This window comes from Octopus sinensis, linkage group LG22 (assembly GCF_006345805.1).
Source record: "Octopus sinensis linkage group LG22, ASM634580v1, whole genome shotgun sequence".
In the NCBI taxonomy this organism is placed as follows: Eukaryota; Metazoa; Mollusca; class Cephalopoda; order Octopoda; family Octopodidae; genus Octopus; species Octopus sinensis.
Genome location: NC_043018.1, coordinates 5,554,012 through 5,581,511, shown reverse-complemented (window position 1 = coordinate 5,581,511; position 27,500 = coordinate 5,554,012). Strand labels below are relative to the sequence as shown.

Here is a 27,500-nt window from a genome sequence, read left to right as displayed (position 1 = left end):
ACTCACAAGGCATTCGTCGACCCGGGGCTATAGCAGAAGACACTTGCCCAAGATGCCACGCAATGGGACTGAACCAGGAACCATGTGGTTGGTTAGCAAGCTACTTACCACACAGCCATAGGATGGAGAAGTGGGATGGATGGAGAAGAGGGATGGCTGGTTGGATGGCTGTAAGAGCTATATTTAGATGTGTGTGTGTGTATATATATATATATATGCACGTATAGGTGTATGTATGTTTGCCATGTGTATGTGCTTGTATATGTGTGCACATGCGTGCATATACATGTGCATGCATGTATGTGTGAGTAAAATCGTTCACTTTTAGAATTATGGCATTGCGATGAATCTTTTTTCACAGTTGGCTGGAGTTTTTCCAAGAATCGTCCCCACTCTAAAAGATGGAACTTACGATTTAACCACATTAGCCGAGACAATATCAACATCAGTGGCGAATGATATATGTAGAACCAAAGTTATCTGCCTAGAAAATACTCATAATAGATGTGGAGGGAAAATTTTACCTTTGGACTATTTACAAAAGGTAAGAAAGTGTTTTGTGATTTTCTTTTACTTAACCTTTATTTTCACTGAAATGAACTTGGACTCTACTGTTATCATCAACATCATCATCATCATCATCATCATCATCATCATCCCAAACAAACGCCGACAAAAACATGACCTCCTCCCATACTTATCTCGGCCATCGTCATCATCAACACTGTATCTGCTTTCACCACAATCACCATCAAAACTACGATCACCACAATCAGTTTCTTTACACAGTTGAAAATCCATTATCCGATACTCATGGGACTGAGATTATTGCAGATTTTTGATTTTTCTAATCTCGAAGTGCTTTATTAAAAACGAAAAAAATTGCATCTACAAAACGGAACAGTTTGAGGATAGAAACCAGGTCTAAACACAATAGCTTATAGACATACTCTGAATGTAGTTCTATATAAATCTTTAATAATTCTTTTTATACTTAAGACCATCAGAAATGTTAAGATATCAGCCTCTACCCGCGTTGTCATGCTTTGATTAAAAGGTTACAGCATAGATTAGATTACTTAGATAAATTTCGGCCGAAGTTGACTCAGGCCATGTCTAATTTAATAGCACCGCCTGGAAGAGATACACAGTCAGCTCTGGGGAACCGAAGCCCATTCAAGCAGAGGGTTATTGTTTTCAGAGACATATCTGGGTGTGGGTGGTTTATCTGGTATTTGTTGGGGGTAATCATCTAGGGATCGTTTGAATGCCGTGAAGTCACTTCCCTCTTTTATGTGTGTTTGGCACAATGTTGAAGAGAGCAGGGCCAATTGAGGTGAAATAGTTCTGTCATAGTGTTGTGATACGACACAAACATTTCTGTAGTGGATGGAGGGCACGGGGCCAAGCCTCGGACGAATTTTAAAGATGGGCAATATTGATGGAACATTTTCCACATCATACAGATGATATAGAGCTCACAGTGGCAGTGGAGGGAGCAAAGCATGAGCTTTTTGAGTCAATCCCAATAGTCAAGGCTTGTCATGCCATCCTCCGCAGACCTCCGCCAAGCAGCTCATTTTAAGATAGATACACGAGTAAAATTACTAATAGAGAAACGAAAATAAACTTTGGAAACAGTAACGCCACCATAGTTTATGTGGAAACGATGAACGTGTTTTCAAGAGAGATAATCAAAGAATTTAACATTGTAATACTTCATGTAAAGTAAATATAACAAATGAAAAACCCTTCAAGAATCCATAAAATTTCTCGGATCACTACCAAAATTTCATCATCTGTTCCTTGTGTCATTAACAACTTTTCCTGTAAATTTCTTTAAATACCGTTCACAACTTTTTGAGTTATTTTGCACACAGATGGACAAGTCAATGCTGATGGAAACATAACTTCCTTCCTTGGTGGAGGTAATTAGAAGCATGCTGCAGGATTTTGTGTGTGTGTCTCTTTGCTGTGAGGTGGACAATTTGAACTGGTGAGAGAATGCATAGTGTCAGTTGGCAACATAAAGAACACAGAGTATGAAAATGGCAATATAAACAAACAGTAAAAAAGCAGTGAGTGTGAAGTTGGTCATGAAGATAGTTAGTGTCAAGTTGGATACATAAACAGCAAATGTGATGTTGGCTATGAAGGCAGTTGATGTAAAAATTCGATGTGACCAGTCGAAGTGAACCTGAGTGACAAAGAACCACATTACACAAGACAAATGGCCAGGTACGACTACTTCTTCCTCTCTAAGCAAGTTGGCTTGCTGGGCTGGCCTGTGGTTTCCTAGCTGCTGACTATTGGAGCCATGTTGGTGTCAGAAGGCCACATTTTGTAATAGTATAATGAATACATGTAACTAAAACTTGTATATTAAAGAAGTAAATGTACTTATTTAATTCAAGCCATTTTCTCCCTATGGAGCACAGGCCATTGAGGACTTATCTCTCCTGTTCTGAACTATGAGACTGTCTTTTCTGTTTCTTTCCAGTTAGAGCCCTGCTTTTTTTATTCTGTTGTAGTATCCCTTCTCTAGCTATTGCTAGCGTGTCCTCTCTTTTGCTTCCCTTTTTTGTCCCAGATCATGTGTTTCCTTGAGAGAAAGCCTTCTTCGCCTAGATCTTCTTAGTTTTAAATTGTCATCAATGTTTTATTTGTAACTTTTGCTTTTTTTCAAGGTAGAAGTGTTGGCCCTATGTAAACTTCTTTTTACCTCTGGGAAGAGGTGGTCCATATTGGTCTGGCTTCGATCCTTAGATCTGTCCAGAATGGGAGGCCTTATCAGAAGCGTGTGCATTGCCGGTGTATCTCTCATGATCATTGAGGAATCTAAGCCACAACATCACAGCAAGGACTGGACCCTTGTTGTGGAAATAAATGAATGTAACAATCAGAAATAGTGCTTAAGATATAGTGTCAACAAACTCATCATCATCATCATCATCATCATTATCATCATAATCATTGTCATCATCATTCATCATCACCACAATCATCATCATCATATATCATCAACATCATCATCATCGTCATTGTCATCATCGTCATCATCATCATCATCATCATCGTCATTGTCGTCATGGTCATCATCATCACCATCATCAACCACTGGATCTTACTGTCTTGAGTCATGAGGCACAAAGGATTTATTACTCAGTTTCTATCACGTATAAATGACTGATACCACAACATCCCCACCAAAAGGTGTCCTGAGCCACATGAAATGAAGGGTTTTGCTCAACACTACATAGCACCACCCTGTCTAGGAATTGAAACCATGACCTTGCAATCAGGAGTGCAACACCTTCACCACCAGACTATGTGTTTTTGTTTTACTTTACTTCATGCCACAAACTGAAGAAATAATAATTTTTTTCATATCGAGCTTAAAGAAATATGGAAAAATATGGAAATGCAAATATCTAAATGATTAAGAAACATAAGTAAAACATGGGTCAATTAAAGGAAAGATTATTATTTTTGTGGAGGGAGGACTGTAGGGGGTTGCTGGAAAGATGCTTGAAGGCCACATGCAACCCTAGGGGCTGTGATTGAGAAGCACTGCTCTATATTCATATGTACCCAAAAGTATTCTATATTCTCTCTCTCTCGCTTTCTTTTTCTTTCTATCTATCTATTCTCATGCTCTCTCTCCCTCTTTCTCTCTCTCTCTCTCTGCTCTCTCTTTTTCTTTCACCTATTTTTATTAACCTTTCTCTTTTATTAAGCTATTACAGTATGTACCAAAAATCTACAGCAACAACTCTCTACAATAACATTTGTACATATAAAAGGCAAAACGTGTTTGTGTGTGTGTATGTGTGTGTGTGTGTGTGTACGTGAATGTAATTTATGCATGTCCACAAATTAGCATGCATGTCACTCCAATTTTAGGAGGACATTCGTCATGATCCTAGTTGTATTTTCGTCAACTTATTTTTACTAGAGGCACCAGCGAATAGCAGTAAAAATTAATTTTCAACCAAAACTTTTAACAATTTTCAAGTTGTAGAAATCACCATTGTTTGCAAACAGGAGTTTGCAAACAGGTGGGGAACCTTCTAGTGATGAGTGAGTTTTTGTTAAGACTTTTGTTGTGCTTTTTTCCATTGAGGAAAAAAGTATTTTGTTGATATACTGGCAACACACACACACACACACGAACATGAACGCATACAAAAAACATGTATGCAATAGGTGTACATGCGTGTGTGTGTGTATGTATGTGTGTGTGTGTGTGTGTGTGTTGCCCATATATATATATAATATATATATATATATATATATATATATATATATATATATATAATATATATATATATATATATATATATATATATATATATATATAAAACCAATTTCAATGGATTTCACCCAAATTTAAGTCGATGTTACTTAGTTTGGTTTGAAATAAAGAACTTGATTAGCTTAATAATCTTAACTTAATCCTGGGCAAAGCTGTATACTACTGGTACACTCTAAACCCCACATTAAGCTCTCTGGACATTACTTTCTCCCTACAATAGCAACTCTATCAAAGGCCCTTTCTGCTCATGTTTTTCGCAGCGTTTTAAACTAAACACCAACCCATCAACCTCATCAGTTCTGAGGAACCCTCCAAAAATTCATGGCTTCTATTTCTTCTATCCAAACTACAACCTTACGAATCAAGTTACTGAGTCTTTCCAGTGGTATAAGATGAAACAATGTGTTCCCCAGCTAAAAGATTAAAGAAACTAGAAGAAAACTATATTCTCATATAAAACAAATTATCTTCTTTCTTATCAATTTTGTAATGAAAACACATAATTTCCAAATTTACACAATTTCTGACATTTTTTGTGCTTGAGTGAAAAGTAACCAGAAGAAATTTTTAAACTGCTGATATTGCAGTTTTTAATGTTTTGGGAACTTCTTTCATTATTTAATTGATAAAGAATAATTTTTATTTTTCTAGTTGTACAATCTAGCCCAAGAAAATAATATAAAGGTTCACGTGGATGGTGCACGTATTTGGAATGCAGCCGTTGGTCTTGGTGTTCCTATTCCAGAGATAACAAAATCCTGTGACTCTATCACCGTTTGCCTTAATAAGGTAGGGAGTATTTTTGATGATATTATGGTTTAACATTTTTTTTTCTTTTTGTCTTTGGTCAGTAAGTGTTACTTCCTATTTGCTTTTATCTAGAAATCAAAGGAAATGACTGCTATTCCCTTCACACTTTGCTTTTGTGACTTGGACATCAAGGTTTTAAAACTGACCTATTTTCCATTACATTTCAGACAGATTCAACATTAAGGTGCTGAAGCAGAAATATCGTTATAACAAATATTCTGCTCAATACCACAGATTTGCTTGTCAGTTGCTTGATCTTAACCAACTGAGCATATCCCTTAGTGGCTTACAATATGTGCATCTTTGATCATGATCAGGAGTAGTGAGGAAGCATCATAGCCATGTGTTGAGAAGGATTCTTTGGAGTTTGAATAAATGTAACAAAAGCAAAGTCTGAAGGAAATATTAGCTATTTTTCATAATTGCATTTTTCAAGCAAATAGGAAATAGCAATTGCTACCCAAGGATAAAAATCATGTTGCATTAAATACTTAGGCCCTTCACTCCCTACAGAGCATAGCATGGTCTATCAGGGACTTCTCTCCACTGTTCCAAATTTGTCACTGGGAAAAACCAATTCCTCACTTCATTATATAACCACTACAGTAATTAAAAACAGTTCTGTTGTTGATTACAACTGTGAATAATTCTGTAAAGCACTGCTTGCTTATAACATGGTGGACTGTGGAGGCACATGGCCTAGTGGTTAGAGCAGCAGACTCGCGGTCGAGGGATCGCAGGTTCGAATCTCAGACTGAGCAATGTGTGTTTATGAGCGAAAACACCTAAGCTCCACGTGGCTCCAGCAGAAGGTAATGGCGAAACTTCTGCTAACTTTTTCGCCACAACTTTCTCTCACTCTTTCCTCCTGCATTTTGCAGCTCACCTGCGACGGACCGGCGTCCCGTCCAGGTGGGGAACCTATATGCCAAGAAACCGGGAAACCAGCTCTTATGAGCCAGGCATGGCTAGAGAAGGAACAAACAACAACAACATGGTGGACTTGACTCAGAGTGTCGTATGGTATCATTACCAAAATCTCTCAGCTCATAGTCTGACATTTACATTTATTATGTTATACAGATGCAAGAGTGGCTATGTGGTAAGTAGCTTGCTTACCACATAGCCACTCGTTTTGTCTTTCTTCTGTGAAAAAGAAAAAAGAAGAGAATAATGTTTTAGAGGAGCAAAAAATCAGCAGGCGTGTTTTGTCTTCTCCCATCAATATCATCCTTTTTTCATCATTCACCTCATCAATGTTTTTGTCCAGCCCGCAAGCTACTCTGTGTCATGCCTTTATGGTAAAATTTTTGAAATAAAGTAGCTTGCTTACCAACCACATAGTTCTGGGTTCAGTCTCACTGCATGGCACCTTGGGCAAGTGTCTTCTACTATAGCCTCAGGCTGACCAAAGCTTTATGAGTGGATTTGGTTGACAGAAACTGAAAGAAGCCTGTCGTATGTGTGTGTTTATGTTTGTTTGTTTCCCCACCATCACATTAATTATTTACATCTATTAATTATTTACTTCTATTAATTATTTACTTCTATTAATTATTTACTTTTATTAATTATTTACTTTTATTAATTATTTACTTTTATTAATTATTTACTTCTATTATTTATATACTTATATTAATTATTTACTCCTATTTATTATTTACTTCTAGATCTCAAAGTTCTTTAAAAAAGATTGTCTTTAATTTTAATTCCAGGGAATTGGTGCTCCATTCGGGGCTGTTGTCGCTGGCACGGAATCTTTCATCAAAAGGTTTGTATCAATTGGTATTGTTATTTATTCTATTGTTTTGTTTCGGTCATGTTGGAGCACCACATTAAGAGTATTTCTAGTCGAAAAAAATGAATCCCAGGACTTATTCTTTGTAAGCCCAGTACTTATTCTATCGGTCGCCTTTGCCGAACTGCTAAGTTACAGGTACATAAAACACACCATCATCGGCTGTCAAGTGATGGTGGGGGGACAAACACAGACACAAACACACAAATATATATATATATATATATATATATATATATATATATATATTTATATTTATATTTATATATATATATATATATATACATATATACATACATATATATATATATTATATATATTATATATATATAATACATACATACATATATATATATTTATGTATATATAGATAATATATATATATATATATAACATGCATATATATATATATCTATATATATATATATATATATATATATATATATATTACGGGGATGTACTCGCATAGCAAGTAATTTGATCTGAGATTCGTGTGCTGAAAGGAAAACAATTGCAGCGTGGAAGGTGTTTATAAGCCACTAGCAGTATCGCCCGGCGTTGCTCGGGTTTGTAAGGGAAATAACTATATAAGCATTTTTAGAGAGTTATAGCCAAAAAATAGCAAAAAAATGCATTAAAAATGGAAAAATATGGTAAATTTTTTTTTAAAATAAATCGTTGACTCATCGTAGACATTTTTAGAGAGTTACTTCCCTTATATAATAGCGAAAAAATGCATTAAAATGGAAAAAAAAACGATGGTAAATTTTTTTTTAAATCGTAGACTCATGTAGACGCTTTTTTTAGCCATTTCTGTTTTGGTGTCTTCAAGCCATGAAGTCGTTGTTCTAAAAGAACACTGGTCTCCTTGACAACGCATTACGACGTTGATTTCCTTACACTCCCTTCCCCACAGGTGCAGGTGTGAACGTGGACGCTAACTCTGCCGCCATCGACACACACGAAAAATTATGCATTAAAATGGAATAAAAAAATGATGTTAAATTATTTTAAAATCGTAGACTCATCGTAGACGCGCGCTAATATTCAGACGGGCTCGATATGAATCACGACTATAAGCTACCCGAATTTGGTTAAACTGCACTGCAAAATGTGGGAGTAGTTAGGAATCTAAATCGAAGGGGACAGACACTCACACAACTACAGTTTTATATATATAGATATACATAGCGCAGTAGTGGTGAGATGTGACAGCAAAGAAAAAAGCATACATTCACTCTCTGCATGCAATTAGACTCGGAAAGTTCGTGGAGGAACCCATTGACCCAATTTGCTGACTTTTCCGATAGCACACAGGTCTCAATGAATGGTTGAATGACCAAATCCAAGCTCTTCTGCTGCTAGTTCCTCAACAGTTACGATGAGATTTTGTTCCACCAGGGTTTTCAGGATGTCCTTGTCGAGTCTACAGATCTTTCAGGATGAGGCTCGTCTTCTAGGCTGTAGTTTATGGCTCGGGATTTCTGGAACCACCATTGACAACTGCCTTACGCTTATTGTCCAATCCCCATATACTGCATTAATATTTCTGTACTTTGTCTTTGCACACATTTATATTCTGTTATTCTTTTATATGTTTCAGCCTTGAGGTTGTGGCCATGCTGGATCATGTTGTGTGTGTGTGGTCTATCTGTCTGTCTGTCTGTAATGTATATATGTATATGTATGTTGTGTGAACAATAATTTTTTCAACGATGTGTTGCAAATGTATCTGATTGTTCTCAAGCGTTCAATACTGTGTGTGTGTGTATGTGTGTGTGTGTATGTATGTATGTATGTATATGTATGTATATATGTATGTATGTATATGTATGTATGTCTGTTGTATGTGTGTATGTATGTATGTGTGTGTGTATGTATGTTGTGTGTGGTATGTGTGGTGTGTATGTATGTATGTATGTATGTATGTATGTATGTATGTATGTATGTATGAGTGTATGTTTACTTTATTACTAACAACAAGCCACTTCCCCTCAACTCACTCTCTCTCTCGCTATTTACTGTCTTCCAAGAACATTTTCACTCACTCTTAGCTCTTAGCTTCCCATACATTTTACTCATGTATCTATCAGCGTCATAGACAGAATACTTTCAGTTTAGTCTTCCTCAAATCACTCTGTCGACTTTCATTTTATTCGTTGCCCAGTGTGTTGCTTTCATTATTGTGTTGCGCCACTGCGTGTGCCGTGGGTTGCGTATGTGTGTGAAACCAGACTAAGAAAAGCATTGACACACACACCAGAATGTGAGTTTTCTGTAAATTTTGCTTAATTGGAGTTTAAATTTTAAAAAACTGGACCCTGGCATGACGCGATGCATTGTACTCTTAAAAATGCTAGGTAAATTGTAATTGAAGAAATCCTATATTGTAGATTTGTATAACTCCCAAAGGGAGGCAGATAAAATCTGCCTTTTATAATAAGAGATTTAAGAAACACACAAAAGCCGTTCGATTCACTTCAACATTTAAGTTTAATTTGTCAAAATATTTTCGTCGCTAAAATCCACGACCTGTTCACTGACAAAAATCCGTGCTGCATCTGAGAAAGTAACAGTTAGTTCGTCATATATATGTACGTATGTATGTATATATGTATGTGTGTGCATACATGTACGTGTGTGCGTACATACGCACGTACATGTACGCACACACATACATGGGCACATGCATACGTGTGCGTTATACATACATACGCACATGCGTACGTAGTACATACATACCATACATACACACTACATACATAATACATACATAATACATACATACATACAACGCACATACATACATACATACGCACAATAGTAAAACAAAAGTTCTGTGATATAGAGATAAAGATCTGATAATAGGTTTTAGGGTATAGTTTTGGGAGTAAGCGTCGTAAATCACTTCCAAGCTTCGGCCTGAGGAAGCTGAAATTTGATAGCATTGTGATGAGTGGTCACTCTACATCCATCTATCGCTACAGGTTTATAGCTTTATGTTTATAGAGTGTATGGTGCGGGCATATTACAACACATATATATACAATACATACATACATACATACATACATACGTACATGCATACACAGGCGTATGTACGTACATGCATACGTAAATACATACACACATGTATGCATACATACACACATACATACGTACATATATATGACGAACTAACTGTTACTTTCTCAGATGCAGCACGGATTTTTTGTCAGTGAACAGGTCGCGGATTTTAGCGACGAAAATATTTTGACAAATTAAACTTAAATGTTGAAGTGAATCGAACGGCTTTTGTGTGTGTTCTTAAATGGCTTATAAACACCTTCCACGCTGCAATTGTATATATATATATATATATATAAATATAAATACAAATATACATATATATAATATAATATATATATGTATATATATATATATTATATATATATATATATATCTATATATATATATATATATATTATATCTATATATATATATATATATATATATTTATATATATATATACTAGCAGTATCGCCCGGCGTTGCTCGGGTTTGTAAGGGAAATAATTATATAAGCATTTTTAGAGATGTAAAGTATAATAGCCATCTCAATATGGCTAACCACAAAGGGGGAGGGGTGTTTACTGTAGCTTTTTACGTTCTGAGATTTAATAATAAATTTTAGAGAGTTACTTCCCTTATATATGTCAAAAATGGGAAAAAATGGATGGTAAATTTTTTTTTAAACGTAGACTCATCGTAGACGCGCGCTATACCCAGACAGTCTCGATTGAATCACGACTATAAGATACCCGGTTTGGGTTAAACTGCACCGCAAAATGTGGGAGTAGTTAGGAATCTAAATCGTAGGAGACAGACACACAACCTCACTTTTATATATAAAGATTTCCTCTATTACATAATATTGAGGTCTCTTTCTTTTGTTATCTTACTGTTTTTACCAATATACATATATATATATATATATAAATATATATATAGTTACAGAGATGTACTTGCATAGCAAGGACTTGATCTGAGATCGTGTGCTGGAACGAAAACAGTTGCAGCGTTGAAGGTGTTTATAAAGCCATTTAAGAAACACACAAAAACCGTTAGATTCACTTCACATTTAAATTTAATTTGTCAAAATTTTTCGTCGCTTTGAGACCGCGACCTGTTAGCACGATATTTTTGTCAGTGAACAGTCGCGGTTTCAAAGCGACGAAAATATTTTGGCAAATTAAATTAAATGTTGAAGTGAATGTAACGTTTTTTGTGTGTTTCTTAATGGCTTCCCCGCTGCAATATATATATACAACCACACATATATATATGTATGTATGTATGTATGTATATGTGATATGTGTATGCATGTATGTGTGTGTGTGTGCGTGTCTGTGCTTGTGATTGCCCTCCACCACTGCTTGACAACGAATGTTGGTTTGTTTACATCCCTGTCACCTAGTGGTTTGACAAAGGAAACAGATAGAATAAGTACAATGCTTACAAAAATAAAACTGGAGTTGATTCATTAAACTACAATTCTTCAAGGCATTGCCCCAGCATGGCCACAGACCAATGGCTGGAAAAAGCAGAAGAATAAAAGAATAAATTTTCTGCTTTGGTCTTATGTTCAAGGCATGAGAAAGCTTGAGTTTACATGAGAAGGCCTAACAGACCTGGTAGAAACAGCAGCCAAATATCCCTCGCATCACATCTTACTGTCTTATGTATGTATATATATATGAGCCAATGAGGGGGACCTCTACATGGTAGCTAGACCTGGTAGAAATAGCAGCCAAATTTCCCCCAAATCACACCTTACTGTCTTATCTATGTATATATGTATGTATGAGCCTATGAGGGAGACCCCTACATGGCAGCTATACATGGTAGAAATAGCAGCCAAATCTCCCTCAAATCAAACCTTACTGTCTTATCTTTCTGCTACTTATATTCGTCGTAAAAAAAATTTCCTGTCACACATCACGCACATGCACACCACACACACACACGCACCCTCACACACACACACACGCTCGCACACACACACACACACTCACACACACGCACGTTAGCTTACAATTTTATTTATATTTGCGTGTCTATGTGTGGAAAGAGGAGTGGGGAAGTGGGAGCAGAGTGAAAGAATCACTCACTACAGTAAGTGAATTAGTTTCATTTTATTCGTTGCCCACTGTGTGTGTGCGTTTGCGTGTGGTGTAAACCAGACTAAGAAAAGCATTTGACACACACACAAGAATGTGAGTTTTCTGTAAATTTTGCTTAATTGGAGTTTAAATTTTTAAAAAACTGGACCTGGCATGACGCGATGCATTGTACTCTTAAAAATGCTAGGTAAATTGTAATTGAAGAAATCCTATATTGTAGATTTGATAACTCCCAAAGGGAGGCAGATAAAATCTGCCTTTTATAATAAAGATATATATATATACTAGCAGTATCGCCCGGCGTTGCTCGGGTTTGTAAGGGAAATAATTATAAGCATTTTTAGAGATGTAAAGTATAATAGCCATCTCAATATGGCAACCACAAAGGGGGAGGGGTGTTACTGTAGCTTTTTACGTTCTGAGATTTAATAATAAATTTTAGAGAGTTACTTCCCTTATATATGTCAAAAATGGATTAAAATGGGAAAAATTGATGGTAAATTTTTTTAAATCGTAGACTCATCGTAGACGCTCGCTAATACCCAGACGGTCTCGATATGATCACGACTATAAGATACCCGGTTTTGGTTTTAAACTGCACCGCAAAAGTGGGAGTAGTTGTTAGGAATCTAAATCGTAGGAGACAGACACACAACCTCACTTTATATAAAAGATTTCCTCTATTTACATAATATTGAGGTCTCTTTCTTTCTTTTGTTATCTTACTGTTTTTACCAATATACATATATATATAATAATATATATAGTTACAGAGATGTACTTGCATAGCAAGTGACTTGATCTGAGATCGTGTGCTGGAACGAAAACAGTTGCAGCGTTGAAGGTGTTTATAAGCCATTAAGAAACACACCAAAACCGTTAGATTCACTTCAACATTTAAATTTAATTTGTCAAAATATTTTCGTCGCTTTGAGACCGCGACCTGTTAGCACGATATTTTTGTCAGTGAACAGGTCGCGGTTTCAAAGCGACGAAAATATTTTGGCAAATTAAATTTAAATGTTGAAGTGAATGTAACGGTTTTTGTGTGTTTCTTAAATGGCTTCCACGCTGCAATATATATATACACACACATATATATATATGTATGTATGTATGTATGTATATGTGTATATGTGTATGCATGTATGTGTGTGTGTGTGCGTGTCTGTGCTTGTGATTGCCCTCCACCACTGCTTGACAACGAATGTTGGTTTGTTTACATCCCTGTCACCTAGTGGTTTGACAAAGGAAACAGATAGAATAAGTACAATGCTTACAAAAATAAAACTGGAGTTGATTCATTAAACTACAATTCTTCAAGGCATTGCCCCAGCATGGCCACAGACCAATGGCTGGAAAAAGCAGAAGAATAAAAGAATAAATTTTCTGCTTTGGTCTTATGTTCAAGGCATGAGAAAGCTTGAGTTTACATGAGAAGGCCTAACAGACTGGTAGAAACAGCAGCCAAATATCCCCCGCATCACATCTTACTGTCTTATGTATGTATATATATATGAGCAATGAGGGGGCCTCTACATGGTAGCTAGACCTGGTAGAAATAGCAGCCAAATTTCCCCCAAATCAACCTTACTGTCTTATCTATGTATATATGTATGTATGAGCCTATGAGGGAGACCCCTACATGGCAGCTAGACCTGGTAGAAAGAATAGCAGCCAAATTTCCCCCAAATCACACCTTACTGTCTTATCTATGTATATATGTATGTATGAGCCTATGAGGGAGACCCCTACATGGCAGCTAGACATGGTAGTAGAAATAGCAGCCAAATCTCCTTCAAATCACACCTTACTGGCTTATCTTTCTGCTACTTGGATATAGGTGTTATATTCGTCGTAAAAAAACTTTCCTGTCACACACTCACGCACACGCACACACACACACACACACACACACGCACCCTCACACACACACACACGCGCACACCCACACAACCCACTCACACACACGCACGTTAGCTTACAATTTTATTATATATTTGCGTGTCTATGTGTTGAAAGAGGAAGTGGGAGGCAGAGTGAAAGAATCACTCACTACAGTAAGTCAATTACTTTCATTTTATTCCTGGCCCATTGTGTGTTTGCATTTGTGTGTGGTGTAAACCAGACTAAGAAAAGCATTTGACACACACACCAGAATGTGAGTTTTCTGTAAATTTTGCTTAACTGGAGTTTAAATTTTAAAAACTGGACCTGGCATGACGCGATGCATTGTACTCTTAAAAATGCAAGGTAAATTGTAATTGAAGAAATCCTATATTGTAGATTTGTATAACTCCCAAAGGGAGGCAGATAAAATCTGCCTTTTATAATAAGAGATATTTGTGTGTTGTGTGTGCCAGCGCACTTCGTGTGTGTGGGCGTGCTTCGGTTGTGTGCGTGCGTATGTATACATACCCACACACACGCATGCATCCCTACCACACACATACACGCCACACACTACTCACACCACACTTACACACACACATACACACACACACATACCTGCGCACACACCCACCTACATACACACACATACCTACTTCAGACATACACACACACACACACATACCTACTTCATAGCATACACACACACATACATACACCCATACACTCACATCCACACGCATACACACACACACACACATACACACCACACACGCACACATACATACATTACACTTGTACACACACACACTTACAATTCATACACACCACACCTCACACATACATACACACACATACCTACTTCAGACATACACACACACAGACATACACTCACACGCATACACACACACACACATACACACGCACACGCACACATACACACAACACACACCACACCTACACAGCATACCTTCACTCATACATACACACATACCTACACTCACACACAACACTCACAGACAACACACCCATACATGCATATACCTATACACACACGCCTACACACATATATAACACATACATAAACACACACAGCACACACACATACACATACATACACACACCACTATACTTACACACATGCACACACACACACACACATACATATACACCCACACACTACACACACACATACTTACATACTCCTATACGTACATACATACACACAGACATACACACATACACACTCACACATACATACACCACACACACAACACACACCATACCTTCAACATACACACACACATACATACACCCATACACTCACATCCACACGCATACACCACACACACACATACACACGCACACGCACACATACATACATTACACTTGTACACACACACACTTACATTCATACACACACACACCTCACACATAACATACACACACATACCTACTTCAGACATACACACACACAGACATACACTCACACGCATACCACCACCACACATAACACCCGCACACATACACACACACACACACACACCTACAGCATACCTTCACCATACATACACATACCTACACTCACACACAAACACTCACAGACACACACCCATACATGCATATACCTATCACACACGCCTACACACATATATAAACACATACATAAACACACCACACACACACATACACATACATACACACACAACATATACTTACACACTACCCACCACACCCACACAGACATACATACACCCACACACATACACACACATCTTCCATACTCCTATACGTACTACATACACACGACATACACACATACACACTCACACATACATACACACACACATACTTACACACACACACTCGCCTCACGCGCACAAACACATGCATGACAAACCCCATACACTCACACTCACATACACACACACCAACATATACACGCACACATACACGCACCACACACACACGCCTACACACCTACATACACACACATGCATACACACACATACACGGACACACCCATACTACTTACATACATACACCTATACACACACCCTACAAACCTACATGCACACACATCCTACACACACACATGTACGCACATACACACACATATACGCACATACATATATACTACACACACACACACACACACACACACACACACACACATACGCACACGCATGCATGCACGCACACGCGCACACCTACACACATGTACGCATACATGCCCACACAACACACCGCACGTACACTACAACACACACACACTACATCACCCATACACATACATGCATCCTACACACCCAGACATACACCTCACACACACATACTCACACACATTCACTCACACACCTGCATGTACGCGCACACACATGCACATACACACACTTCCACACACACACCCACGTACATACATACACACTCATACACCACACACACACAGACATACATCTATACACACAATATACACACACCTACTTACATACATTCATCGGACACACTGACACTCAGACTTACACACAGACACACTCACACATCCACACACATACATACTCACACACGCAATCGCAGGCGCGCGCACATGCTCGCTTGTGCGCGTTCGCGCACGCATACATGCACGCTTGCACCATGCTCATGGTTGACCGACCGGATCTCCTGTCCGTATCTGGGGCCGGCGCGTTGTCTTTGGGTTCTCCCACGCCTGTCGCCGCGGGACCACTCTTCCATCTTCCCCCTCCTCTCCCCCCCCTTCGCTGCAGTTCTTTTTCTCTTAACCCCCCCCCTTTTGTACACACACGCACACACATACACACACCCACTCACACACACACATTTGCATATATATACACATTACACTTACACACACTTCAAATTTACTTGCCACACACAACTACGCACGCTGGACATATACACACACTACCACTCAACACACACACTGGCACGTTACATACGCCCCCACCCTTCCCGCCACGCACGCACTAACATATACATATTTTCTGTTTTTTTATCACGCCTCACACACACATACACACACGCACCGCACACACTCACACATACATACACACGCACACACACATACCTCCCTGTTTCTGATCTGCCTTTCCGACTTGCTAGGGTACCCCCCCACACCACTCCTTTAATTCTACTATACTGCCCGCTACTAGCCATTGTCTACCATACACACACATACACACACCGCACACACTCACACATACACACACACGCACACACACATACCTCCCTGCTTCTGATCTGCCTTTCTGACTTGCTAGGGTACCCCCACACCACTCCTTAATTCTACTACTGCTTGCTACTACCATTGTCCACCATACACACACCACACACCGTCATCTCGCAACACCTCTTTTACCATTCCCTCATTGATTCAGCTCCTGTTTTTAAAAAAACATTTTCCTCCTTTTTTACTACTTCCGTCTTTTCAGTATGTGACCTCGTGAAGACGACCTGCAATTTTTTTCCTCTGTCCTCCCGTCTCGGGATCTTTCTTTCTTCTCTTTCTGTTTCCGACGAAGAGCTCCGCTCGAAACGTCATACCCTCCTTCTTCCATTTTCCTGAGCGCCTAATAATAATAATACTGTAATTGTTCCACGTGTTGTTGTTTTTTCTGTTTTCCCGTTTGGATTAACCTTATATATATATATATATATATATATATATATATATATATATATATGTAAGATGGGCTTCTTTCAGTTTCTATCTACCAAATCCACTTACAAGGGTCTGGTCGGCCCAAGGCTATAGTAGAAGACACTTGCCCAAGATGCCATGCAGTGGGACTGAACCCAGAACCATGTGGTTAGGAAGCAAGCTACTTACCACACAGCCACACCTGCACCTATTTATTTCATATTGTAACATCACCATCATCATCATCATTTAACACCTGCCTTTCATGCTGGCATGGTTGGGGCAGTTTGACAGGAGTCAGCCAGGCAGAAGCCCGCACCAGACTTCTGTGACTATTTTAGCTATTTTAGCAGGAATTTTACAGATGGATGCCTTTCCTAACACCAACCACTCATGTTTCAAAAATTCAAATACTGTTCGAAGGCTTCCAATAGTAGAACCTCTGTGATGCTTGCAGAAGATGTGGGTTTGTATCTCACAGGTAGCCTTCAACTTCTTCCATCCATTCCTAAAGACGACCAATGATTAAATAAATGTATTCACCCCTCATATCTCCTGGCATTTAATGGTCTATACCAAGAGTTCTCAAACATTTTTTATCTATGGACCCCTTTTGATACCAACACAGCCAAAACTGCCTCTGGCTCTGTAGTACAAATGTCTTGTTTTTACAAGGTGTAAATTAAAATCTTCCACCAAACCTTAGTCACAATTTATGTTCCTAACACTAGCTGAATGATAACTAAGTTATTTTACTAAATTCTTTGTTACATTTAAATTATTGAAAAAAGCACAGAGCATCTCAAAATAAATACGGTAACAAAAGGGTTAATTACTATTTTATTCTGGTGGACTCCCATAGTCATTCAATGTTTAAAAACTAGTTTTATAGAAACTTCTTTCAAAATTCCTATTTTGTTTTTCAGATGTTCTCTTGTGTAGGTTGAACCATGTAAAATGTTTGAGAAAGAAACCAAGCTGTTTCTTGCAATACATACCAATACATACATCTAAAGCAGGGGCTCCCAGCCATTTTTTATCTATAAACTATTTTATAACTATTTGATAACTATTTGATAACTATTTTATTAGCCATTCAATGTTTAAAACTAGTTTTATAGAAAATTCTTTCAAAATTCCTATTTGTTATTCACACATTAACTTGTTTAGGTTGAACTATGTCAAATGTTAGAGAAAGAAATCCAGCTGTTTCTTCCAATACATACATCTAAAGCAAATTTTTTTCAGGGACCCTTAAAATACTATTGTGGATCCTCAATTTACTATTTTGTTGTGTGGACCCCCAAAAACTTATATGGCCCCTGAGGGTCCATATAGAACCTGGTTGACAACCACAGATCTATATACACCTCATAGAATGATTTCGTTGATCAGATTTTCTGGATTCCAGCTGCAGAGACACTACTCTACATTATACTCTTCTGTATTGGATTAATATGTGGTCTGATAGTCGAGTCCATCATGGTAGGAAAGCAAGCTTCTTAATCACACTGCCATGCCTTGAAGTAAGAAATTAGAAAATATGGTAAAAGAAGAAATTTATTTTATTCCAATTTAAGAACACTGACCGCATATTTTTAGAGAATATAGGAAATGACATGTTACATTCTGAAGAAATGGTGTGCATTTGGTTAGGGGGTCATTAGGGAGAAATTAAGGGGATTATCATGGAGGGGGGTCATTTATGGAGTCATTGTAACATTTGAATGATGGTTACTCACAGTGATGTACAAATGTTTTGCATAGGAATGCATCTGCACATAAGCAAATAACTGTACATGTCATCTCATATCTCATCATCATCATCATCATCATCATCATCATCACCATCATCATTATCATTCATCATGCATTATCATCATCATTCATCATCGGCATCATTCATCATTCATCATCGGCATCATTCATCATTCATCATCAGCATCATTCATCATCGGCATCATTCATCATTCATCATAGGCATCATCATCATATATCATCATTACCACTCATCATCAGCATCAGCATCATCATCATCATCAACATCATCAATCCTTGGATGTTACTGTCTTGAGTTGTAGGACCCACCAGGCCAGATCCCAGCTTTCCATGGCACATAAGTGACCGAGGCCCAAGCATTGCCCTTGAAATGGGTTGCCAGTCCATCACAGGGCCACGGGAACAACGTGAAATGAAGTGTTTTGCTCAAGGACACAACAAACCCCCTGGTCTGGGAATCGAAACTGCAATCTTGCTACCATGAGTACAACACCCTAACCACTAGACCATGAAATTTCACTAAACGAATTAGAACAGAATGAAATGAAGGGTTTAGCTAAGAAATACACACAAAGCCCCACCTTGTCTGCAAATTGAATTTCTGTGATATACCCACAGCCAAAGCATTGGAGGGATAATTGCTAATTAATGGTTAATTTTCTAGATTCGTTAAACCAAACCAATAACGATACAACCCACAATTAAAACTGACATTTAATTATTCGGTGGACATAAGTGAAATTGCGATTAATTATAATTATTTTTTTTCTTATAACCAGAGCCACACTATGTCGTGCAGCCCTTGGGGGTGATGTCTTTAAACTGGGGATAGAGGCAGCTGCAGCATTATGTGGTTTAGAGAGACCGGAAGGAAACATTCAGAAGGACCATATTCTTGCAAAGAGACTGGTCAATGGTAAATACACCCCGTTGTCATTTGTTTTGCTGTTGTTGTTGTTGTTGTTGTTGTTGTTGTTGTTGTTGTGGTTATTGTTGATGTTGTTGTTGTTACTGTTGCTGTTGAGCGAACGGTCTTCGTCTCAAAGCTCGCAAGATGGGAGAAGTCCGAAACGTGGTCCTTTGCTATTCGTAAGACCCGCAGAAGAGAAAGCAGGTCAACCGTCGACACCGAGAGCATCGACGGATGGATGAATGCGCATCCAGGCTCAGCGGTTGCGTATGAAGTCGGGGACAAGAAACAGGAAGAAAGAGTGAGAGAAAGTTGGAGCGAATGTACAGCAGGGGTCGCCACCAACCCCTGCCGGAGCCTCGTGGAGCTTTAGGTGTTTTCGCTCACTAAACACACACAACATCCGGTCTGGGAATTGAAACCGCGATCCTCCAACCACAAGTCCGCTGCCCTAACCACTGGGCCATTGCGCCTCACTTGCTGTTGTTGTTGCTGTTCATGTTGTTGTTGTTGCTGGTGGTGGTGGTGGTGGTGGTGGTGGTTTGGTGGTGGTGGTGGTGGTGGTGGTGGTGATTTTGGTGGTGGTTTAGGCAGTGGTTTTGGCGGTGGTGGTGGTCCAGGAAACAAATGTAAGGAGGTGAACTGGCAAGATCGTTAGCATGCGAGGCAAGATCGTTAGCAGGCAAGGCAAGATCATTAGCATGCAAGGCAGGATCGTTAGCATGCGAGGCAAGATCGTTAGCATGCGAGGCAAGATCATTAGCATGTGAGTCAAGATCGTTAACATGCGAGGCAAGATCATTAGCATGTGAGGCAAGATCATTAGCATGTGAGGCAAGATCTTTAGCATGCAAAGCAAGATCGTTAGCATGCAAGGCAAGATCATTAGCAAGTGAGGCAAGATCATTAGCATGCGAGGCAAGATCGTTAGCATGCAAGGCAAGATCATAAACATGAAAGGCAAGATCATTAGCATGCGAGGCAAGATCGTTAGCATGCAAGTCAAGATCGTTAACATGCAAGGCAAGATCGTTAGCATGCAAGGTGAGATCATTAGCATGCGAAGCAAGATCGTTAGGTGCCAGGCAAAATCGTTAGCAGCATTTCATTTGTCTTTATGTTTTGATTTCAAATTCTGCAAAGATTAATTTTGTCTTTCATCCCTTTGGAGTGCTGGGGATGTGTGTCATTGACTTACCTCGCTCCATCAGAATTGCTGGACTTGTGCCAAAATTTGAAATCAATATTTTTCAAAAGTAATCACGATGTAGATTTCGTCAACTGCAATGGTTTACTGGTCATCAGGATATCCTCCAACCAGCGAAGCCAAGCAGCTGGCCACAGACCAATGTAAACTTTCCCCACCAGGGTGTCCCAATTGAATGATAAGGCATGGATGTCTGGCTTGGTCACATCAGTGAAATCTTTAACTTACACTATAATGCTTGATTAATTCAAAACGATGGAGATTAATAAACATTACATTTGATAGGATAATCTGAATGCTAAAGGGATAAACCAGTCATATCCAGCCCAGATAATCCACCTGTTTTATGCAAGAGCTGGCCAGATCTTGCCTCTCATATCAAACCTACAGCATCATTCTAAAACTAGACAATCACCTCATCAAAATCCCAAACCTACAAGATATTCCATGGTTAATCCAAAACAATGTGAATAAATAAGCATTACTTTTGATTAAGTAATCTGAAAGTTAAATGGTTGATTTATTTCATTAATTATTTCAATTATTTTTATTACTTAATTAAGAATCAATGTGAGGGATATTTGCCATCTCAATATGGCTAACCACTAAGGGTGGGTGTTACTGTAGCTTGTAGCCCCAGGAGATCATCGTCTCCAGCTGGCTTTAGGCACACTTTCTGTACCCTTTGCAAATACCTTAGGGAACAGAAAGTGTGCCTAAAGCCAGCTGGAAACGATGTTCTCCTGGGGCTACAAGCTACAGTAACACCCACCCTTAGTGGTTAGCCATATTGAGATAGCAAATATCCCTCACATTGTCGTGCAGTTACTGTTTATACCTCGTTCAGAGATTTATTATTAATTAAGAATTAGTTTTTATTTAATTTTAATTCGTGAATTGTTTCTCATTTTTGTTGGTTTCAGGTCTGAAAAATCTTTCTTCTTCAGTGGTGACAATAGAACCAGAGGAAGTCCAAACTAATCTTATTCTTATTAAAATCAATAAAGAAATGTCTTTCATCACTAACTTAAAAGAACGTTTAATGATGGTACGAAAGTATATCTCTAATTTATTTATCCATTTCATTCTAAAGAAATTAAAGCCACAAGTTTAAATAACATATTCATAAAGACAGAAAACTATTAGGGGAAACTAATAACCTGGTGTATAATGTACATATATTAATGTATACATACCTCTATGTGGAGGCGCGTGGCTTAGTGGTTAGGGTGCCAGCAGCATGATCGTAAGATTGTGGTTTCGATTCCTGGACCGGGTGACGCGTTGTGTTCTTGAGCAAAACACTTCCTTTCACGTTGCTCCAGTCCACTCAGCTGGCAAAAATGAGTAACTCTGCAATGGACTGGAGTCCCGTGTCCAGCTGGGGAACACATACGCCACAGAAACCGGGAAACTGGGTCCATGAATCTGGCTAGGCTTTAAAAGGGGGCATTTATTTATTTATTTATTATTTATTTATACATACCTCTAATTGTAGTTCATCCTAAGCAAGAAATCTGTTCTTCTCTGGCCCCTTCTTTCATATTTTTATCCAACTCCTCCCCCCGCTCCCCATATCCAAGTATAATGTTACCTCTTGGGGTTCTTAGTCTTGCAAGCTACATAGCAACCTCACTAGGATTAGGACAATATTATCTACTTGTCTCCTCTCTCAAAATTTCAGACCAAGTGCTTATAGAAGAGATTATTAATAGCTTTATGAGGAGGTACCCAAAAGTAACCAGAAACGTTCTCTATGAGATAAGGTCATTGTATTTCAGGTTTCTGCCACTAGAAACCACTTGATGTAATCCTCAGGCATCAGTCTACGAGCAGCATTGTCGTGTGAAGTCATACTGCCTCGAATCTGCTTCAAATTCCACTATAAAAAACAATTGTCTGCATATCTCTCACCGTTTCTAAGTCCTTATAATGTAAATTTCTGGCAAGTTTTATTTTATAGAATACTTCTTTTGATTTTTGTTTAATTCATTTACTTCGTTTTTTATCTTGTTTATTTTATTTTCTTATTTTTAAACAGACCACTGAAGCTGAAGTGAAGGAGCTGGGTAAGGAAATCCGTGTGGGTTGTAAGCTTTTAGGTAAAGATATTCGGTTTGCAATTTGCTGTAATATAAACGAAGAAGACATAGATGATGCCATCAAGAAAGTCTGTTATGTCTTTAATGAAATTCATTTCTGAGAGAATTAAAGACTATATATATATATAATATATATATATATATATAATATATATATATATATATATATATATATATATATATATATATATCTTATTATAAAAGGCAGATTTTATCTGCCTCCCTTTGTCTCTTATAGAAATCTACAATATAGGATTTCTTCAATTACAATTTACCTAGCATTTTTAAGAGTAGAATGCATTGGGTCGTGCCAGGTCCAGTTTTTAAAATTTCAACCCCAATTAAGCAAAATTTCGAGAAAACTCACATTGTGGTGTGTAAGTGAAGTGCTTTTCTTAGTGTGGGCTACAGCACACACACATGCACACACACACAAACGGAGCGAACTGCTTCACTGATGCTATCACCCTAATTTCTCCTCCTTTCTCTTTGCAAGTGTGCAACGATTAAAGTGAAAGTATTTATATAAAACGAGAGAAGTGTACCTTAAACCACTACTCAAAAAAAAACAACACAGCAAACAGAAACAAATAAATACATAACGATTTACTCCTCACACAATTTCTTCAATTAGAGTTTACCTATGATTTTTCAAAGTACTTCCATTCGGTCATGGCATACAAAATTTCTTTCAATTTCACCCCCATTTCAGAAAAAATCGAGAAAACTAAATATTTTACCATTTCACTCTTTCACTCTGCATTCTCACTTCCTCTTTACACACATAGACACGCAAATATATAAATAAAATTGTAAGCTAACGTGTGTGTGTGTGTGTGTGTGGTGTGTGTGCGTGTGTGTGTATGTGAGGGTGCGTGTGTGTGTGTGTGTGCGTGTGTGTGAGTGTGTGACAGGAAAGTTTTTTAGGACGAATATAAGATCTAAAGTATATTCAAGTAGCAGAAAGATCGCCCAAAAGTGTATATAGATATTTAAATGTATTTATATATTCATCTATACACAGATGTATGTATAATGTGTGTGTATATATTTCCATAGACGTAACCATTCACTCCGCACAAAGTTTTTTAGGACGAAAATAAGATCTAAAGTTATCTCTAAGTAGCACAAAGATCGCCCAAAAGTGTATATAGATATATAAATGTATTTATATATTCATCTATGCACACATGTATGTATAATGTGTGTGTATATATTTCCATAGAGGTAACCATTCACTCCATACAAAGTTTTTTAGGACGAAAATAAGATTTAAAGTTATCTCTAAGAAACAAAGATCGTCCAAAAGTGTATATAGATATTTAAATGTATTTATATATTCATCTATACACACATGTATGTATAATGTGCGTGTATATATTTCCATAGAGGTAACCATTCAATCCATACAAAGTTTTTTAGGACGAAAATATTTATATATAAAAGAAAGGTTGTGTGTCTGTCTACTCCGATTTAGATTCCTAACTACTCCACATTTTGCGATGCAGTTTAACCAAAACCAGGTATCTTATAGTCGTGAGTATTCTGGGTATTAGCGCGCGTCTACGATGAGTCTACGATTTTACAAATAATTTACCATCATTTTTTTCCATTTTAATGCATATTTTTAATAAAGGGAGTAACTCTCAAACTTCACACCAATATGCGTGCTCATATGCGACGTAATATCACATCAGCAGCATTCCTCACACCCTCCTTGCACTTGGCGAAGGCAAAATACCAGGGATGAAAATGGTAATATTGCCATCGATTCCATTTGTACCATTGTTAAGACGCCTTCTGATCTCAGAGATGCAGTGTTCCCAGATCTACAAGCTAATTATCAGAATATGGATTGGATTGGCAAAAAGGCTATACTGGCCCTGAGGAATAAAACTGTTCACCATATTAATGATGAAATGCTAAAACTCATTCCTGGGGAAGTCTATGTATATCAGTTTATCGATACAACTCCTGACCCAGAGGACGTCATCAACTATCCAATAGAGGTACTCAATTCCTTTGAGCAACCCGGACTACCACCACACTTTCTCAAACTTAAAGTTGGTGCCCCTATAATGCTCATCAGAAATTTGGTTCCCCCAAAACAATGCAATGGCACACGTTTGATCATTAAGTCCTTATCTCCCACCGTAAACTTATATCAATATTTGCCTGAATAATCATCATAATTCAGTGCAATCATTAACAGTACTTTCAAGCAATTCAGCCCCGAGCAATGCCGGGCAATTCTGCTAGTATATATATATATACATAAATTAGAAAAAAAACACCTTTTATCAATTCAATAATGAAAAATTAAATTATATGTTTTATCTTATATTTAATCTTTCTATAAGATCTAATTTTTCTAAATGGTATAATTTAATTTTTCATTATTGAATTGATAAAAGCGGTTTTTCTCTAAGCGGTTTTTATATATATATATTATATTTTGTGAAATTTGATTTAGTATTTCTAAATTGAATTTTTTCCCTGTAAGTTTGGAATAATATTCCCTCATATTTTTATTATTATTATTATTGTGTGTGTGTGTGTGTGTGTGTGTATCATTCGCCAATTGCTGTATATATAATTCACCATGTTGGACCACTGAAATCTACAAGTTTTTTTTCATTCTCTCTTCATTTATTTTCTTTTATTCCTTTCTTTTGAAGAGCATAGGCTCGAAAAGACTTTTTCATTTTCTTTGCACATCAAACTAATATATATATATATATATATATATATATATTATATATATATATTATATATATATATATAATATATATATTATTAGTGAATTGAAGAAATGGAGCTGAACGAAGATTGAACAGAAATCGTTTTATTTCATTCTACACGTGTTTCGAAAGGCACAATTTACCAAAATCCGATTGAATAATGAGACCATATTGTGTCTTTCTCTTCAGGAAGAAATAGGATTTCCTATTTCTTCCTGAAGAGAAAGACACAATATGGTCTCATTATTCAATCGGATTTTGGTAAATTGTGCCTTTCGAAACACGTGTAGAATGAAATAAAACGATTTCTGTTCAATCTTCGTTCAGCTCCATTTCTTCAATTCACTAATAATATTAATATTCAATTATCCGCACCAACGCACGGTTGCAACACCATATGGTTGTACCTCCAACCGTGCTGTCTTCTGCTGTGATTTTTTCTACCAAGGTAACGGTTAAACTTTTGATTAATCTGCTACAAGATTATTCATCTTTCTATTTCACATATATATATATATATATATATATATAATATATATATATATATATATATATATATATATATATATACATATATATATATATATATAATATATTATATATATATATTATATATATATATATATATATATATACATATATATATAATTTACATTCCCATTAAGGTAAGATCAACAAAAAAACGTACTCCATCTGGTGACAGATAAACATTGTTTAATATACACAGGAAATAGTTATGAGCCTCTAATAGTTTCATATGTTGAAGATAAGCTGCCTAGATAATAACTTCAATGTATGGAACTACTAAAGTAAAGGCAAGGTAAAGTTACCTTTTCGGTTCACGCTGACTCATAAGGGCTGGTTTCCTGGTTTTCTGGGCATATAAATTCCCCACCTGCATGGGACACCTGTCTGTCTCAGGCTTACTCATTTGTGCCAGGTGAGTGGAGTGGAGTAACATGAAATGAAGTGTTTTGCTCAAGAACACAACACATCACCTGGTCCAGGAATCGAAACCCAAATCTTATGATCATAAATTCATCACACTAACGACTAAGCTACACACCTCCACTTGGAAGCTATTTGGAGCTCATAATTATAAACTGGGTACATTAAACAGTATATATAC

At 37.4% G+C, this 27,500-nt stretch overlaps 1 protein-coding gene across 2 annotated transcripts in view; it reads left to right on the top strand.

Moving 5' to 3' along the window:
* Positions 1-23,747, top strand: part of LOC115223085 (probable low-specificity L-threonine aldolase 2) — a 29,030-nt gene extending 5,283 nt beyond the window's left edge. For both annotated transcript variants that reach the window (XM_036512212.1, XM_029793499.2), the window contains exons 5-10: positions 362-544; positions 4,967-5,104; positions 6,841-6,896; positions 20,191-20,327; positions 22,452-22,576; positions 23,570-23,747. In XM_036512212.1, the coding sequence (XP_036368105.1) occupies positions 362-544; positions 4,967-5,104; positions 6,841-6,896; positions 20,191-20,327; positions 22,452-22,576; positions 23,570-23,731 (801 nt within the window). In that variant the 3' untranslated portion in view covers positions 23,732-23,747. The remainder of the gene's footprint in view (positions 1-361; positions 545-4,966; positions 5,105-6,840; positions 6,897-20,190; positions 20,328-22,451; positions 22,577-23,569) is intronic.
* The last annotated feature ends 3,753 nt before the right edge of the window (positions 23,748-27,500 follow it).